This window comes from Pipistrellus hanaki, assembly GCF_964339955.1.
Source record: "Pipistrellus hanaki genome assembly, chromosome: 3".
Taxonomy (NCBI): Eukaryota; Metazoa; Chordata; class Mammalia; order Chiroptera; family Vespertilionidae; genus Pipistrellus; species Pipistrellus hanaki.
Genome location: NC_140505.1, coordinates 121541909 through 121561162, shown reverse-complemented (window position 1 = coordinate 121561162; position 19254 = coordinate 121541909). Strand labels below are relative to the sequence as shown.

The window sequence follows — 19254 nt, the reverse complement described above, 5'->3', positions numbered from 1 at the left end:
TTAATACTTTATCTTATTCAAAGCCTTCCTTGACTCTCTTACGTAATTGGTGGCTTCCTTCTGAGCTAGTTCAGTATTTTGTTTTTTTCTCCATCATAGTTCTTATTACACCAAATTCGAATAATTTATTATCCGATATGGACTGAATATTTGTGTATCCCCCAAATTCCTCTATGACGGTATTAGAAGGTTGGACCTTTGGGATGAGATCAGGTCATAAGGATGGAGCCATCATGAATGGGACAGAGCCCTGATAAAGGAGACCCCAGAAAATCCTCTCACTCTTTCCACAATGTGAGGAGTCAGAGTGAACAGGAAATAAACCCTCACCAGGCATCAACTCGACTGCCACCTTGAGCTTCAACCTTTTAGCCTGCAGAACAATGAGAAATACATTTTGTTGTTTGTAAACCACCAAGTCTATAGTATTCTATTATAGCAACCTAAACTAAAACATTATGTTTTTCTCTGAATAAAGACTGGAAGTTCCTTAAAGACTGATGAGTTTGTAATTCATTTTTATATTATCTAGCACTGAGCCTAGAGTACTCAAATGTTTCTGAATAACACCAACCAAAAAAAAAATCGTACAAAAATGTTATAGCATCCAAGGGAGAGAAGTAAGGGCAAATGGTACAGTGAGGTCAAATAAGTTGAAAATATAAAAGATGCAGTTACATTTGACAATTAGGAAGTAGAAAGCAACCACAGAGAAATATATTTCCATAAAATAGTAGGAACTGAGCAGTGAAGAGGGAGTTCTCAGGTGAAAACAACATATTTAAAATAAGCAATAAGGAAAAAAGCAAATTGAAGGTGAAGCAGAATTAAGGACACATTTCTTCATGGCAAGATTAACCAAGGGAAAGGCTGAGTATTTAAGAAAGGAATAAAATAAGCAAGATTCTGGGAAGGTATCAGGGTACTTAGGTTCTGGGCTACACTCAGCTGAAGGTTGAGAATGAAATACAACTTAAATTTTGAGACAGAAGTAGTCTGAAAAAAACAAGTCAATACTTTTTTATAATGGACTAGATCTGTGGTCTGCAAACTGCGGCTCTCAAGCCACATGCGGCTCTTTGGCCCCTTGAATGTGGCTCTTCCACAAAATACCACGGCCTGGGAAAGTCTATTTTGAAGAAGTGGTGTTAGAAGAAGTTTAAGTTTAAAAAATTTGGCTCTCGCCGAAACTGGTTTGGCTCAATGGATAGAGCATCGGACTGCAGACTGAAAGGTCCCGGGTTCCATTCCAGTCAAGGGCATGTACCTTGGTTGCGGGCACATCCCCAGTAGGGAGTGTGCAAGAGGCAGCTGATCGATGATTCTCTCTCATCGATGTTTCTAACTCTCTATCCCACTCTCTTCCTCTCTGTAAAAAAATAAAAATATATTTTTTAAAAAAATTGGCTCTCAAAAGAAATTTCAATGGTTGTAACTGTTGATATTTGGCTCTGTTGACTAATGAGTTTGCTGACCACTGGACTAGATGATCTCTAAAGACTTTTCCAGCTCAAAACATCATTACATAATCTTTTCATATCAATGAAATACTCTCAAATCCGTCCATCCCTTTCCTTTTCCACTCTACTAGCAATCAGTATTGGTATACTCTTCTCTAGTCACCGTCTGCTCCCTAGCCCTTTCTCGATTTCATTACTTGAGCAGATCTTCCCCAAGCCACTGTTTTATATTTTTCGGATAAATGGATAATGGGTGTGCATATATAGGTAGATGTTTACGTGTGGGTATATATTTGTAACACTGCAACATCTTTTTAGAAAATTGGATTTGTTCCAAGGCAACCAATATATTAGGGAGCATGCTAAGCATGAGACAAATTTCACGTTTGCTCATGTACAACTGCAAGAATCACTAGGTAAGCACAAAAGACACAACCGAGCCACATAGAAATACATAAAATGCACACGCCTCAAACATCTGCCAGGCAGCTCAGTTCACTGCATGTGTTAAGAGCCACACCCATCCACACCTGGTGCTACACTTTCAGTCCAATTTCAGATAATCCTTCCTCCACCACATCACAAGTTTCAACTCCTTTGACATCCACTTGTACAAGCAAACTTTATAACATTTTAATTATATTTTTATTGATTTTAAAGAGAGAGATAGAAACATCAGTGATGAAAGAAAGAAAAACACTGATTGGCTACCTCCTGCATGCCCCACACTGGGGATCGAACCCGAAACCCGGGCATAAGTCCTGATCGGAACAAACCATGGCCTCCTGGTTCATAAGTCAATGCTCAACCAATGAGCCACACCAGCCAGGTAAACTTTACATCATTTTTTAGGTCAAGTGTCATATTTACTATAGTATTGGGTCGGCAGCTAAGTAATTGCGGGTTTCACACATATATGGCTTCAGTTGAATTTTTAGGTTTGCAGACGTAGTACAAATGTAAAACACATTTTGTTATTTGATAGTTGGCTATTCAGCTGTTAATCAGTAAAAAAAGTTTTTTGATCTGTTTTGTAGTTTTCGTTTGGCGTTCGTTGAAAAATGGAAAATCAAAAGGAACATTTTCGTCATATTTTGTTTTTTTATTTCCGCAAAGGGAAAACGCATCGCAAGCTCATAAAAAGTTATGTGCTGTTTATGGTGACGAAGCCTTAAAAGAACGGCAGTGTCAAAATTGGTTTGCCAAATTTCGTTCTGGTGATTTTTCACTCAAAGATGAAAAACGCTCTGGTCGTCCAGTTGAAGTTGATGACGCCCTAATCAAAGCAATAATCAATTCAGACTGTCACAGTACAACACGTGAGATTGCAGAGAAGCTTCATGTATCACATACATGCATTGAAAATCACTTAAAACAACTTGGCTATGTTCAAAAACTCGATACATGGGTTCCTCACGAACTAAAAGAATCACAGTTAACGCAACGCATTAGCAGCTGCGATTTGCTAAAGAAACGTAATGAAAATGATCCATTTTTAAAACGACTGATAACTGGCGATGAAAAATGGGTTGTTTACAACAATATCAAGCGGAAAAGATCGTGGAGCAGGCCAGGTGAACCAACTCAAACAACATCAAAAGCTGATATTCATCAAAAGAAGGTTTTGTTATCAGTTTGGTGGGATTACAAAGGAATTGTCTACTTTGAACTCTTACCACCCAACCGAACGATCAATTCTGATGTCTACATTGAACAACTAACGAAATTAAACAATGCAGTTGAAGAAAAGCGGCCCAAATTGACAAATCGAAAAGGTGTTGTATTCCATCATGACAATGCAAGGCCACACACATCTTTGGTCACTCGGCAAAAATTAATGGAGCTTGGTTGGGATGTTTTGCCACATCCACCATATAGTCCTGACCTTGCACCATCTGATTACTTTTTGTTTCGATCTTTACAAAACTCCTTGAATGGTAAAAATTTCAATAATGATGATGATGTCAAATCGTACCTGATTCAGTTTTTTGCTAATAAAAAACAGAAGTTTTTTGAACGTGGGATTATGATGCTGCCTGAAAGATGGCAAAAGGTCATTGATCAAAATGGGCAATACATTACAGAATAAAGTTATTTAGTTCCATGAAAAAATTCTTTGATTTTCTTTAAAAAATCCGCAATTACTTACTTGCCGACCCAATACGTAATTCTTCACAATTTAACATGCATAAAATTGTTCTTGTCTTTATTAAGTTTCTTTTTACATGTCACTGACAAAGTTTTTTAGTGTTATGTCCCTAAACTCAATTTGTCATATGCCCTATGGTTTTTATTCTGTGATTTTCATGCCATAGTGAGTTTTAAGAACTTGTTGCGTTAAGAGCTTACCCACTCCTATAATTACTGCAGTTCTGATGACCAATTTTCCACCAAAATCAAAGGTATAAAGGAGGATTAAAAAAAAAAAAATCACAAACTCTGGCATCCTTCACAATTATCTGAAAGTCATAGTACCTATAAGATATTCTGAAAGACCCAAACACTTTTCTTGAAAATGCTTCAGGATATCCAATACGTTTGTGCATGTTGGGGGTGGGGGAAGGGGAGCTCTTTATATTAAGATGACTTATTTATCTGCCAATAAGAAAGCTACATAATAGGGCAGAGAAGCAGCAGGGTCCTTTCCCAATCAAGTAATGCTTAAGTATTCTGATATCAAATAACTCGAACATTTCCATTGCTAAAAACAGAAAGTATAATAGTGGTTGCCAGGTGATGCTGAGATGGTAGAATGGGGAATAATTGTTTAATGGGTATAGTGTTTCAGGATTTTTGTTTTGTTTTGTTTTTTAATCCTCTCACGAGTATGTATTTTTTTCCCATTGATATTTAGAGAGATTGGAAGAAAGGGAGGAGAGAGAGATGAAAGGGAGGAAGGAAGCAAAGAAAGAGAGGAGCACTGATGTGAGAGAGGCACATTGATTGATTGCCTCCCACATTCACCCCTACTGGGGCTGGGGAACCTGGAATTAAGGTACTTGCCCTTGAATGGGAATCAAACCCGCAACCTTGCGGTCCAAGGGCCAATGCTCTAACCATGAGCAAAACCAGTCAGGGTAAGTTTCAGTTTTATCAGATAAAAAGAGTTACAGGCTGGAGAATGCTGATGGTTGCACAACAATGTGAATTTAATGTACAAAAATGGTTAAGATTTTGTGTTATGGGTATTTTACACACACACACACAAAAAAAAAAAAAAAAAATCCATTCCTGTTTTTGAAATCATACTAACATCATAAAAATACCCACAATGAATAATTAAATATGTGAATATGTATTAATGTGGTCCCATTTTTTATGTAGATATACAGAAAACAGACATTACTATGTATAAGATAACAGGTAATGTTTCTCTTTCCTTGTGTTTCCGTGAAGAAACTACATTGAACACATTAAAAAAAAAAATTACTTTTACCAGAAAATAATAATAAATGCATTATAAAATACCAGTCTTATCAAAAATTTGAAACTTAAAAGTAACTTCTTTGACTGTTTCAGCTAATATAATTTTACTTTTATTTCATACTAGGGGCCAAAATTGGTTCACGGGTGGGTAGTGTCCCTCAGTTGGGCCTGCACCCTCTCCAATCTAGGATCCCTCTCACAATCTGGGACCGCTGGCTCCTAAGCACTTACCTTCCTGCCTGCCTGATTGCCCCTAACCACCTCTGCCTGCTGGCCTGATAGCCCCCAACACCTCTGCCTCAGGAAGTCGGACATCCAGAAGATATCTGGTCAACCCAGTCTAATTAGCATGTTACCCTTTTATTAGTATAGATTCTTCAAGTACCATCTTCTAAATATTAATTTTGCTCTTCATAACTGAAATTTCCATTCTTTTTTAATACTACGAAAAATATTCTGCAAGAAATTCTAAAATAGAAAATCATTCCATACTTTATATAACCCGCAAATTTCTCAAAGAAATAAGATTAAGTAGTACATGTACATGCCCAAAGATCATCAATTTTCAATCTTTTTCATCTCATAGCACACAAAATTACTAAAATTACTAATCTGACAAAAATAGAGGTGCCATTTTTATTCATTTACACTAGATGGCTATTGTCATTGTTTGCTTTATTTGACAATCTACAGAAAAAGAGGTCAGTGCCTCTGACTAAATAGTCAGCTATTGCATGTTTTAAAAATTCTTGCAAAACACCAGTTGAAAATCACTACTATAGATAAACAATACTAAACGGTATATTTTGAAGTCAATTTTATTACAAAAGATGTTTTTTCATTGTGTTTCAAATTATGTTTTATTATTTTTACTTATCTCATCAGTTAGTCCCCTAGAATTTATATAAAGAGCTTGCAAACAAATTTGTAGCTGTCACAGAATTATATTCTCTAACATAAATTCTCTGTTGTGTTCTTTCACCAAAACCCCAACAAAATACTCATTTTCGTAATACAACAGCCCATTTTCTTTCAACTGAACACGAGTTAAAACAAATGAGACTATTATTGAAAAATTATTGTGCACTCTCAAGAGCACAACAGCCAAGGTGGCAGAATAGGTAAACTCTGCTCACCTCCTCCCACAAACACTTCAAAATTACAACTAGATTACAGAACCACCATCAACTGAAGACGAAATGAACAGAATTCCTATAACTGAATATATATTTAAAAAAAAAAAAAAAGGCCATGTGGGACTGCTAGGAGGGGCAGAGCTGCAGAACCTGCAGTTCCCACACCCATGGTGTAGCAATTAAGAATTGAGAGAAATATCTCAGCTGCAATATTCTCCAATGAGGAGGAATCCAAGCTCCCCAACTCAGGAATCAATGCAGAAAAGAGGGGTCCCCATGTTTTGTGTGTGTGAAAAACAGCAGAGATTATGTGCTAGAGATACAAATGGTTACAAGAGACCAAGGAGCTACAGGTCTTAAAGAGACCATGCACAGACTCACTCACAAACCCACTCACTATAAGTCCTAGTGCAGGGACAGCAGCTCAAAAATTGTCAGAACATACAGGGAGGAACTAAATTAACTAACTTCAGGAGCTGGGCTGAAGCAGAAAGGATCAGGGCAACTTTTTCTAGGGATGGAGGTGCTGGCATGTGTCAATACTCCTTTGTTGAACTATTCTCCTACACAGCTGGCCCTACCTGACAGGCACCATATATGTGCTCTCCATTAACCTGGCTGACACCATATCCCCTGCCCCAGTGATTTCCTGAGACCTCCTCCCTTCACACAACTTACTCCATCTCAGCCTCTTAGCAGCTTTTCAACACAGCCTGCCTCAGCTCAGCCTGCGGACTTTCCCAAAATTTCTCAAAGGTCCACAAACCCCAAACAAGCATCACTGGCCTTGGCATGCCTTGTAGGTCTTGCTTAGCAGCCACAAACCCAGCAGTGGCGACTAGTCTCAACTTGTATTGTAACTCCCATGAACTGGATCCAAGCCTGGCATGAGCGGTGGCCAGTACTGACCTGGAACAGCTTCCACTAAGCAGCCACAAGCCTGGCGCAAGGGGCAGAGTTGGCCTCAGCTCACAATGGCACCCACCAAGGGTCCCAAGCCCAGCACAAGTGGCAACTAGCTCAGTTCACAGCATAGCCTGTCCCAAGCGCCTTCAAGCCCAGCCCAAGCAGCAACCAACCACAGATAACTAATACACTGGAGTTACTACCAAGAGGCCCCAAACCCAGCATAAGTAGCAGTGGGCCATGGCCTGCAACAAGTCCCTTCTTCGAGGCCCCAGGTCCAGCACACCTGGTAGCTGGCTTCAGAGCACACTGGTGCACCACCTATCCAGCTCCAGGAACAATATACCCAAAAGCCAAACTCAGCTGGCACCAGAGCCCCACTAAAGCAACTCCTGCTCCATGTGGTCAACCCAAAACAGCTCATCCACTGTAGTCACAGCCAGCCCACTCAACCAGTCGGCCTGACAGTCAATCCCACCCACTGACATACCAACAGTAATTGACGCCCAACTACAAAGAAGGGCACACACAGGGGACACCCCTGGAGCACCTAGCACAGGTGAGGAGGGAGACTGCCACAGAGTCCCACAGGACACCTTCTACGTAAGGCCACTCCCTCAAAACTGGGAGATGGCCTAATACATAGAAACAAAGGGAATCAGCAAAAACGAGTAGACAAAGACATGTCTCAAATGAAAGAACTTGGCAAAACTCCAGAAAAAGAACTAAATGAAACAGAGATGAGATATCAATCATATACCAAGTTTAAAAAACAAAACAAAAACTGGTTATAAGGATGCTCAATGAACTGAGGGGAAGAATATAGGGACTCAGTGAAAGGTTCAAGAAGACAGAAAACATAAAAAAAGAACCAGTCAGAAATGAAGAACACAGTAACTGAAATGATGAATACATTAGAAGGAATAAACAGCAAATCAGATGAATCAGAGGACTAAAACAGAGATCTAGAAGACAAAGTAGCAGAAAACACCCAATTGGAAGAGTAAAAAGAAAAGAAAGAATTTTTTAAAAAGAGGATAATTCAAAGGACCTATCAAGGTTAATAACACTCCGCGTCACAGGAGAGGAGAAAAAGAGCAAAAGATTTAAAACATATTTGAATAATTAATGTCTGAAATCCTGATAAAAATAGAAATACAATTCCAGTAAGTGCATGAGTGCTGAACAAGATGGCCAATTCCACAGCACATCTAAATTAAAATACCAAAGGTTAAAAAACAAAGAGAAATCCTAAAACAGCATTTAAAAAAAAGCAGTTTATTAGATAAAAGAGAGCTCCCATAACACTATTAGCTGAACCTTTGCAGACCATAAGGAACTAGCAACAAATATTCAAAGGCAAAGGATTACAACTAAGCATGCTCTACCCAGCAAGGTTTTCATTTAGATTCAAAGAAGAGATGAAGTTTTCCAGACAAGAAAAAGCTAAACGAGTTCATCACCACAAAACCAGTACTGTAAGAAATGTTAATGGAGTTTCTTTAAGAAGCCCTTTTAAATTATGAGTAAGGAGACCGAAACAGGTTTGGCTCAGTTGATAGAGCATCCGCCTGCAGACTGAAATGTCCCAGGTTCAATTTCGGTCAAGGCATGTACCTTGGTTGCGGGCACATCCTCAGTGGGGGGGAGAGAGGGGTGCAGGAGGCAGCTGATTGATGTTTCTCTCTCATCCATGTTTCTAACTCTCTCTCTCCCTTCCTCTCTGTAAAAAAAATCAATAAAATATATTTAAAATATATATGAGTAAGAAAATATAGGAAAGTAAAAAATGCTCATTAACAAAAGCAAATAGTAAAGCTTAAAAGACAAAATTTAAAAGACAAAGTAGAAACATAATGTGTAATTACAACAATAAATTAAGGGATATACACAAATCCACACACAAAAGAAGTAAACAATAAAGATAAAATCATAAACATGGAAAAGGTGATTAAAACTGTACTGATTTCAGAATGTGTTGGAACTTAAACAACCATCAACTTAAAATAGACTACTATAAACATAGTTTAGTATATATGAAGCACATGGTAACTACAAACCAAAAAATCTATAGGAGATTTACAAGAAATAAAGAGAAATGAATCCAAATATAGCACCGTAGAAAATCATCAACCTATAAAATAGAGCAAGAGAATAAAGGAAGAGAAAACTATAAAAATAATCAGAAAATAATAAAATGGCATTAGCTAACACCTATCAACAATTACTTTAAATGTAAATAGATGAAATGCTCCAATCAAAAGACACAGCATGGCTAAATTAACCCCCCCCCCCAAAAAAAAAGAACCCTGTGTATATGCTGCCTACAAGAGACCCACTTCAGATCTAAAGACACAAGCAGACTAAAAGTAAAGGAATGAAAAGAGATATTTTATGCAAATGAAAACACACAAAAAGCCGGAGCAGCAATACTTGTATCAGCCAAAATAGATTAGGTATTAGAGGCTTTTTTCAGTAGTCTAAGTTTCTAAGAAATTCTGGGCAAGAAATAAATGTTTTACATTATATATGCAATATGACTGTTATGTAAATGTTTGTAAGGTACAATGAATTTCCAAATAGATCAAGTTGTCTGTTAGGATATCTATAAAATTTAATTAGAAGGGAAAAATGAGATGTGTAACATCCCAATAAGAAATTTCCATTAGACATCAAAAAACAACTATCATTGTAACCTGTACAGCAACTATAACTCATCATTTGGTTATCTTTAGAACATTTTACAAATATTATTTGATTTGGTTTATATAACAATCCTGTTAGATAATAGTATCAATTTCATGTGAGTTATCAGTAAACCAGTACAGGGTATTTAAGTCAGTTCTTCCTAAAATTTAGTGTGTATAAGAATTACTCAAGAACATGTTAAAATTACTCAGATAATCCCTCCCCTCTACCAGATTGAAATGAACCTCAGTAATCAGCATTCTGAGGAAAAACAGGTAGTGCCCCCCCACTCCAACTACACACAGCTTTTAGTACACTAATCCAATAACATACTAACCCTGTAAGTGGTCTAAAACACCATTTGTGCTCTGACTCAAAGTTTCCAAATGATTAGATCAGCAATTTTCAACCAGTGTACAGCAAGAATTTTTGTAATACCTGACTGTTTAGTCAGGGGCACTGACCTCTTTTCCCTTACATTGTCAAATAAAAAATTTAAAAAATAACAGCCAACACAACAACAGTCGATGGTCTGAAGGCCCTATTTTGAAGTATGTATATAACTAGTGGCCCAGTGCACAAAATCCGTGCACATTGAAAGGGGATTAATTAGAGGAAATAGTTTAATATTGCTATTTGCCCCTTCTCTATAATAGAAGATGAAAGAAAATTCGTAAAATGTATATGAAAACCTTCCTCCTGTCAGAGTCTGGGGCTCACCACGGGATCCAGAGTCAAGTCCCCGCCCACCCACATGCACCTCAAAATCGCATGCCCCCCCCCCCCCCCTTGGTCTAGATCCAGACCTGGCCAGTCCCACCCTTGTCAAGTCCCACCGGGAAGGGGTCGTAGCCTCAGGTCCACTGGCATGGCACCAGGACAGGGGGCATGGCCTGAGGACACCCAGCCCAGAGCAGGGCAGGGGGCATGTCTTGAAGTTCCCAGGCAAGCCCCACCAAGTGGGGGACATGGCCTGAGATCCTCTGTCAAGCCCCGCTGGGTGGGGGGCATGGCCTGAGTTCCCCCATCAACCCCTGCCAGGCCACTAGCTTAATAAAGATTTTAAATAAGAATTTTAATGCCAATGCTAATTGGTTTACTTGCTAAATTTTTCCAATAAAGTCCCACTTCATCTGTTTTTATAATATGGCCATTTTCAAATTCTATAGCAATATATTATATTTTACTAAAATATTTTTTGTATTTATTAAACTCAGAATATAGCATATAATAAACTAATCAATACATATAAAAGCCTCAGCAACCCTTATGACCAAACGAGTGGAGCAACCAGTCAACCAGTTGCTATGATATGCACTGGCCACCAGGGGGCAGATGCTCAATGCAGGAGCTTCCCCTGGTGGTAGTGTACTCTCAAAGCCAACCTCCCATGACCCCTCCTCCTCTCCCCCACCTGGCTAACCGGCCCCCCTCGTAGGCCTTGATCTCCAGCCAGGCCAAGGGACCCTACCCCTACATGAATTAGTGCATCAAGTCTCTAGAATATAATAACATTAAGCATCAGACTTTGAAGGCAGACTATCTCTACTCTTCTTCTTACCATAAACTCAGACAAGTAACTTACCCTCTCAGCAGGCCCCCATATTCCCTTAAGGTTGTGAACCAATATATGTAAAGTCCTTAGAAGAATGCCTGGCACTTAATAAAACACACCATAAATGTCATCTACTTTATTTACATAATCATTTTTATGGCAAAAAAAGCATCTCATCTTAGACAACTCACTATAAATCATAATATTAAAATTTCAGCCGAAACTGGTTTGGCTCAGTGGATAGAGCATCAGCCTGTGGACTGAAAGGTCCTGGGTTCGATTCCGGTCAAGGGCATGTACGTTGGTGGTGGGCGCATCCACAGTAGGCGGTGTGCAAGAGGCAGCTGGTCGATGATTCTCTCTCATCGATGTTTCTAACTCTCTATCCCTCTCTCTTCCTCTCTGTAAAAAAATCAATAAGATATATTTTTTAAAAATTCAATTTACTTTATCAATGAAGTAAAACATTTAGGAAAGTCTGGCTTATATCTTATTAAGCAACCTCAGTGTTTATGTTATATTTTTCCAACTCTGACTCACTATTAGTTCCTCCCCTGACTCACCACATAGACAGGTAGGTAGACAGTCTGGAATATAATGGGCATTCCAAATGGAGTTTCTTAATCTACCTGGATTTATAAAGTTTACTAAGTGGAACTTGTCCAATATAATGTTCAACAAATATGAATAATTACTTACATTTTGCTCATTTAAAAATCTCCTTTAAACTATGGAGGTGTTAAAACCCCACCTTGACAGAACAACATATCACTCAAGTAAAATCAAAGATCCACATTTTCTGACTGCTAGCCAAAAACAGCATCATATTTTGCTGATGGACTGGCAAATTTTTGCCAAGCAAACTATAGATTAGAGGGTCAAAAGCAATCTCTGAGCCTACAAATTTGACCTTAAGTTCTATTCAATTCCATACTTTCACTGTTTTCCCCATTTAGATGTTTAAATTATTTAAGATAACTCTAATAAAAAGTTATTTAAAAAAAATCTAGGGAAACAAGGTAAATAATGAAAGGCAGGTTAATTCTTTAAAACTCCCCTCCTCTAGACACACACACACACACACACACACACACTCTTAAAATATTCCTCTATGTGATCAAGAGTCATTTTAAACTCTCTAAGCATCCATTTTACTTCCTCTGGAAATGGGAATAAAAAGAGTAAATAAACTACCACATTGGATTGCTGTGAGCATTAAGACAACACATAAAGTACTTTAGCCAACTCCTATGAAATCCACGTTCCAATATATGTTACCTTTTCTATTTAAATCAAAACCTTAGCGTCAGTTGAGTTCTACCTATTAGAGTTTATTTTCTATGGCAATCATCTGTTAACCCATTCATGCAACCTACTCAACAGCAATAACAAGCACTCTGAAAGCAGGGGTATATAACTATCTAGGAAATCTTCCTCAAACTTATCCTTCCTCATTGAGTTATGTTCCCTGCTCAGGAAACAGGCTGTACTTTAACACTGTACTTACCATTACTGCCTTTATTACTTGGGAGTCCCTTGTGGACAAGACCTGTGTCCTATTCATTTCTGTATCCCGGACTGCAGCCCAATAGTTCTTAACCTTGACTCACATTAGAATCACATGGGAAGCTTATCAAAATATTATTGCCTGGGATCCATCCCAAACCCACTAAATCATGAGGGGGTCAGGGAGGAAGAGGGCAAAAGTAATCAGCACAAGAACATATTTTGTTAAGATCCTCACATGATAATAATGTGCTGCCACAGTAAGTACCACTGCACTCTTTTAAAATACTACACAACAGGTATGTATACATGTATGTATGAATATATGGGTATAGAAACATAAGACTTAGCTCAAGACCCTCATCTTCAATAGCCTCTCTCAGCCAATCAACTCTTCCCCTTAAACACACAGTATTTCTTGTAAGCAATTAATTGAAACTATTAATATGACTTTTAAACTAACTCAATTCCTAAGTTTTTCATGTAATTACTAGAGGCCCGATGCATGAAATTCATGCAAGGGGCTCTGTAATTCTGGTTGCTCGGCCCTCGAAGTCCCAGCTTCGTCTGGAAGGTCGTTCTGCTGTTCAGTCTAATTAGCATATTAGCTCTTTAATACATAGGATGCCTTAGCTTTCTTCCTAGATTACAGTCTTTCTACTTCTTCTTTTCATCACAATGCTAATGATATTACCTGGATACATATATGTAGTATTTGACTGATCTAATAAACATACAATAATCATTGGCAGAAAGTATGTCATATCCAATATCCAATATGGGCTATTCTAAACCCCCTTTCAAAAAAAAAAAAAAAAAAACCTAGAAAAAAAGCTTTTTAAAAAAATCTTTGTAAATGAGATTTAAAGTTTATCTCACTAATAAGCATCTGTAAACTTGCACTTTTTATTACAGTCATCAGACCCAGTATCCACCCAGTATTTTATCTTCAGCCACTGCTTTCAGTTTTGACCTGCTTCCTTCCTAATGTACTTTCTAGTTGCTTTTGGTATATTTAGCTGCTGTCAGGTACCTTTGTAACAACTTATAATAGTTAGTAGTTAGTAAAATGAATTAATTAAAGTCATAACAAATGTGTCACACATGTTTAATAAACACTTCTTAAAGGAACTTGCTGTTCATCAATCACTAAAATAAGCTATTTGCATACAAATTACATGCTAATCTAATATAAACTTGGTTGGGAATAGGGTTTGAAAATAAATCTTACTCAACACTATATATAATAGAAGTCTATTTTTGAATACTGACAGATTGGTGGTTTTCTGCTTTGATACCTAAAAAAATTGCAAAATATTATATTAACTTTTTAAACCAGGAGTGCTAAGTAGTATTGCCCACAAAGCTCCGTATCTGGTTTTCTCAATGTTGAAATAACTAATAGAAATGAGTGTCACAAATTCTAAAAGTCAATAAGCAAAAGATATGAAAATGGTTCACCTTCAAAGTTTTGAGCCATATCTTTTACCACTACTAAAATAATCTCAAAGACTTCAATTGTTGTTTTTTTAAACTGAAAACATGGGGAGGAGGTATTAAGAAGCATGCCTGCTAATTAGATACTATGGTAAAACATGACCGTGTTTTGTTGAGTCCTACAGCATGAAACAGAGCCATAGTAACCACAAAAAGAAAGCAGTCCTCAATTCCCCATTCAATAAAAAAGGTTCAAATTCCACAGAAGAAAAAAAAAAATGGTACCCTGGGTTGTTTGTTTTTAAGGAAGATTAAATTTAGGAGTTGCCAACACCCAAATGAAAAACATTCCAGAGTATTAGACTCAATTGTAATGGGGAGTCATCTACATTCTCGGCACTATGCTCCTTACCCGAAGCAGGAGTACTAACAAAGGATGTTTCTGAGAATCTCACAAGATACACCATACTTGTTTCCCTCGGTAAACATTACCCTTGTTAAAATAAAACAAAAATGTATCTTTTTAGCACAAGCAGCCAGATAAATAACGAAATCTAACATCTGACAATGTATTTCCCAAATAAGAACCCTGTCAGATGAATAATGAGGAAAAGACTGAAAATGACAAGTTCTTTTATTTGGACCTTCAGCTACTTTTAAAAATAAGTTGAGGAATGTAGTTTTTCCAAAGCCTTGTCTTCAGTTTCCCCTTAATCTTCATATTTTTAACTAAACAAACCAAAAAAAAAAAAAAAAAAAAAAAAAAACACTAGAAATTTGATTACCACTTTTAGAATTCCTTCTTAAACAATTTAATGAATAACAGATCTTTTGTGCAAGTAGCAAACCACAGTGAACAGTTTTGCTGCCTGATAAAAATCTCCCTGAAACACTCACAAAAATATACCCTTCAAACACAAACTGGTTTTCCAGGGGCGGAAATCATATTAAGACTTAAAAATATGGGTATGTTTGAAATAAGCTCTAACTTAATGCCAATGCTTTTATTTGAACCACAATTAAAGTTAAGTAACCCTTACTATCTTCTTGGTGTCAAAGTTGAATGAACTGAAGACCAGGAGTTTAAAAAAAAAAAAGTAAAACCTAAAGAGCCAATGAGAAAAAAGATGCAACTGACTACTTTGGATGAAGCAAGGTGGCTGAATCACTTCCCAAAACCTGTGAGCTACTATAGAAGTAATCAACATTTGTATAGAATTGCTTTGTTTTGTTTTGTTTTGTTGTGGGTAAAGCGATGCAGCTATTCACTAAGTAAAAATGTTTCCCCAGTCACTCTAATGGAAAGATGCTACAGCCTGCAGAAATGTTTTGAGATTGCTTAAAAAAAAAAAAAAAAAAAAAAAAAAAAACCTTACCACAAATGTTTTCCAGAACACACAGAGCCAAATACTTAAGTCGAGGAGAGAGCGTCTCAGGGGGAAAAAAAAAAGAAAAAAAAAATTGAGTTGCTACAGCGTTCCTATTGTCCTAAATATTACTCAGGACAAAAAAAGTGTGCGTGTGTGCGCGCGTGTGTGTTGGAAAGCGCATATATTCACTTGGTTACACTCATCTTGGGTGAGTGGAAGACAAAGCTGTCTGGGATACACTCAGGCTAAGGCTTCTTTCCCTTTGCAGGTGCTACTATACACTGCTAAGAGAGGAGATAAACAATCTGATCATTTGAGCCGGACGACACGTGAGAAACTCAATAGAATCTGTCGTCATCACCATTAATCAATTTTTTCTAACTGACCAAGCATGAAAAAAAAAAAAAAAAAACACAAGTCTGAGCGAGCGAGCGCCGGCGCCAGGAGCTGTGCTGCCAGCGCCGTCAGAGCGGAGCCCGGGCCGCAGAGCTCCGCCGGCGGAGCACGTGCGCGGCGGGGTTCGGGGAACTTCCCAGGAAGCGCTGGTTGGGATAAAACTCCATCACCTCTGCCCGCCTCCCTGCCTGCCTGCCCGGGAGGACGAGCGGCGGGAGCGACGGCGGGAAGCTCCGGGCGCGGGACCCAGAGCCCCGGAGGCCGCTGGGGGAGGCGGCAGCCCTTGCCCGGCCCGGCCGGGCCCGGCCGCGCCCCCCGCCCCGCCCCGCCCGCTCACCTCGGCCGCGGGGATGTTGACCACGCCGGTGGAGCGCCGCTTCTCCCGCAGCTTCCTCTTCTCGATCTGCCCTTTGCCTTTGCGGGCACTGGGGCCCGAGCTCTTGCCCTTCTCGGGGGCGCCGTCCCGCTCCTCCTCTTCGCCCCGGGCCGGCGGGGCCCCCGCGGCGGCGGCGGCGGCGGCGGCGGCGGCGGGGGGCTCCTCCTCCGGCCGCCGCGGGCCGGGGCCGGCCGCGCAGTTCACGCCCCCCGCGGCGGCAGGTGCGGCCGCGCCGCCCGCGAGGTTGTTGTTGAGCTCGGGGCCCGCCGCCGCCGCCGCCGCCGGGGGCTTCCCCGCCGCGTCGCTGCCGCCCCCGCCCCCGCCCGAGGCGGCGGGGCCCGGGGGGTTCTGCTTGGCGCGCAGCTTCTCGCGCTTCGCCTTCCACTCCTCCAGGAAGTCGGTGGTGCTGCCGCCGCCGCCGCCGCCCGCCCGGTAGCCACCGGTCGCCATGTTCGCCGCGGGCCGGCCGGGCGCTCACCTCCGGCCGCCCCCTGGCCCCGGCCGCCGCCGCCGCCGCCGCCTCCTCCGCGCGGCCCCGCAGAGACGAGCGGACACCGCCGGGCGCGGGCTGCCCGGTCCGCAGCCGCCGGGTCTGCGGGGAAACACAGGCGGGAGGGAGCGTGAGGTGCCCGCGCCGCCGGAGGGAGCGCCCCGCGCAGCGCCCACCGCAGCCCCCGCCGGAGCGCCCACCAGTCCCGCCGGTGAGCGGCCGCCGAGTCCCCAACCTGCGCGGCTCCCCGACACACCTACACGGCGGCCGCGACCCCGCCCCGAGGGGCGGGGACAGGCCCGGCCCCGCCCCGCACGCCCGCCCCGTCCGCCCCGTCCACGCCGGCCGCGCCGCGGCGGCCGGGCCCCGCGCAGACCCCGCCACCTGTCGGCCCGGCGCGTCTCCCGCGCTCCCCGCGGCTGCGGCCGGCCGGGTCCCCGCCACCGGCGCCCCCATCCCGGGCCCGGCGCGGAGCGGGGACGCCGGACGCCGGTGTCCGTCCAGCGGGTCAGGACCGGCCGGGGCGCGGGCAGCCCGTACCTGGGACCGGTTTGGGGGTGCGGCGCGGGGCGGGGGCCGGGCTCCCAGGTGAGCCGGGCGGCCGCGCCAAACGTACCGAGCGGCCGTCCGGAGCCCCGGGCTCTGCCGGGCTGGGAGGGAGGGACGCGGGGAGGGAGTAAGGGAACGAGGGAGGGAGCGAGGGGCGGGCAGGGAGCCGGGCGCCGCCGAAGGAGCCGGCGGAAAGGGCCTAGGGGCGGAGGGCGCGGCCGCGGGGGTGGGTCCGCCCCGCCCCGGCGCTCAGGTGCGCGGCGCCCGCCGGCGCCCGGACCGCACATTCCTGGCTCCGGCCCTGGGCGGCCGGCCTCGCGGCGCCGGGGTCCAGGGGCGGGAAGGGCCGTCCGCGCCCCGCGCCTTGCTCCGCTTCCCCGCCTCTCCGCCTCCTACCATTTTTCCTTTTAAGTACAAGACGGATTCTTGGAGGGAAAGGCTGGGGGGAAAGTCCGTCCGCTTGGGATGGATGATTCAGGGCCTGAGTTGCCTGGAGGGGAAGACGCGCTCGTGTCCCGCTCCTCCTCGCCGCCCCTTTTCAGAGGTCCTAGGGTGGCAGGGGCAGCACAGAAAGAAGTGAAGCAAGCCCAGCACCGCCCCTTGTAAGAAAAGTGTCCCCTAAAAGGTTACCCAAAAGCAGGGACTTAAGTGGACAGTGAGGTATCAAGAGTTTACTGTGATCTTAGGCTTCCATGAGAAACATTTCGACTGTGTGTTGCACTGGCTGTCTCAATCCTATTTCGAGTTTTCTTCTTCACCCTGCCTGGACACCTCCTCTTTGCAAATAGTGAACTTAGTGCAAAAGCACTGAAGCTGCACTGATGCTAATTTGATATGAGCGGTGATTGCCTCTATTTTTTCTATTCTTAATGCGCACTATTTTTCTATCCTTAAAGTAAATCTTATCCTCGGGTGCATGTCCTCTAAGCTTTCTGCACCGGGCTGGGCGGGCTGCTGCTGACAAGCACCTGAGGAGACGGCGCTCACTTTATCCAAGTAACAATGCCAGGGCACATCGCCGGGCGTAGGGGAGGGTGCAAATGCCAGGCCACGGTTTTGTGAGAAGTAGGTGAGCCTTGAGTCACACTCTTACCTAACATCAATCTTTCTTCCTACTTAGTATTCCTATTCTGCCCAGGTGACAGACACATGGTGGGTGGGCAGTTAGTGTGCGCCCTGTGACAGGAACGAGAACAGAAGAAAGTGATTCACTTGCTATTTATTCCTCAGAGAGAAGCTCACACAGTTCTGGTCTCTGGTTTGGCTGTTGGGGTGAACACATGGGTAACCAAGAGGGAGCTCTGGAACAGGAGTCCTCAAACTTTTTAAAGTGGGGGCCAGATCACCATCCCTCAGAGAGCTGGAGGGCCGGACTATATGAACTACTAATTCCTACTGTAACACCTCGGCTGCGCTCACTGCCCAAAAAACCTGGCGGGCCGGATCAGACTCCTCTGCGGGCCCCATGTGGCCCACGGGCCGTAGTTTGAAGACCCCTGCTCTGGAAGAAAAAAAAAAATCCTAAAAAATTAAAGGCCTTCCTTGGGAATGGGTTTAAAAGGCTGAGCTTAGCTGGTACCAAGCTGGATACACCCCTGAAATTCCTCACAACAGGCTTAATTAGTTTGTTTTCTGAGTTTTAGGAGGGGAGAGGAGGGATTGGACATTAAACAGATTCACACTCATATGCTTAGAGGGGCTGCAGGATGCAGTGGAGAGAGGATAGAGGCAACCTGGATGCACACATAAATAGCTGAGAGGTCTCAGGCATGTTATTTAAATTATCTGAAACTCATCTTTCTTTACGATAAAAATCAGCAATAGCAGTCCACGTTTTTTAAACTGTTATAAGAATTGACACAGTGTTTTAAGTATTTTTGGTTCAAGGAAGGCACTCAGTAAATATAGTCCCTTTTATTAATAAGATATCAAGCAGGGTGCTGGGTCTCTAAGATGTTG

At 42.4% G+C, this 19254-nt stretch overlaps 1 protein-coding gene and 1 long non-coding RNA gene across 3 annotated transcripts in view; both read right to left on the bottom strand.

Moving 5' to 3' along the window:
* PAWR (pro-apoptotic WT1 regulator) overlaps positions 1-17623 on the bottom strand; it is a 124304-nt gene extending 106681 nt beyond the window's left edge. Inside the window, exons 1-2 of one of the 2 annotated variants that reach the window (XM_084880209.1) lie at positions 17287-17623; positions 16218-16848 (exon numbers count right to left, since the gene is read on the bottom strand). In XM_084880209.1, the coding sequence (XP_084736335.1) occupies positions 16218-16706 (489 nt within the window). In that variant the 5' untranslated portion in view covers positions 16707-16848; positions 17287-17623. The remainder of the gene's footprint in view (positions 1-16217; positions 16849-17286) is intronic. The other variant, XM_084880210.1, reaches the window with a different exon arrangement.
* LOC311620661 lies at positions 1402-5772 on the bottom strand. Its single transcript, XR_014794728.1, has 2 exons — positions 3625-5772; positions 1402-2349 (listed from the first exon to the last, which is right to left on the bottom strand). It is a non-coding gene; the product is annotated as an uncharacterized lncRNA (long non-coding RNA).
* Positions 17624-19254: the final 1631 nt, after the last annotated feature.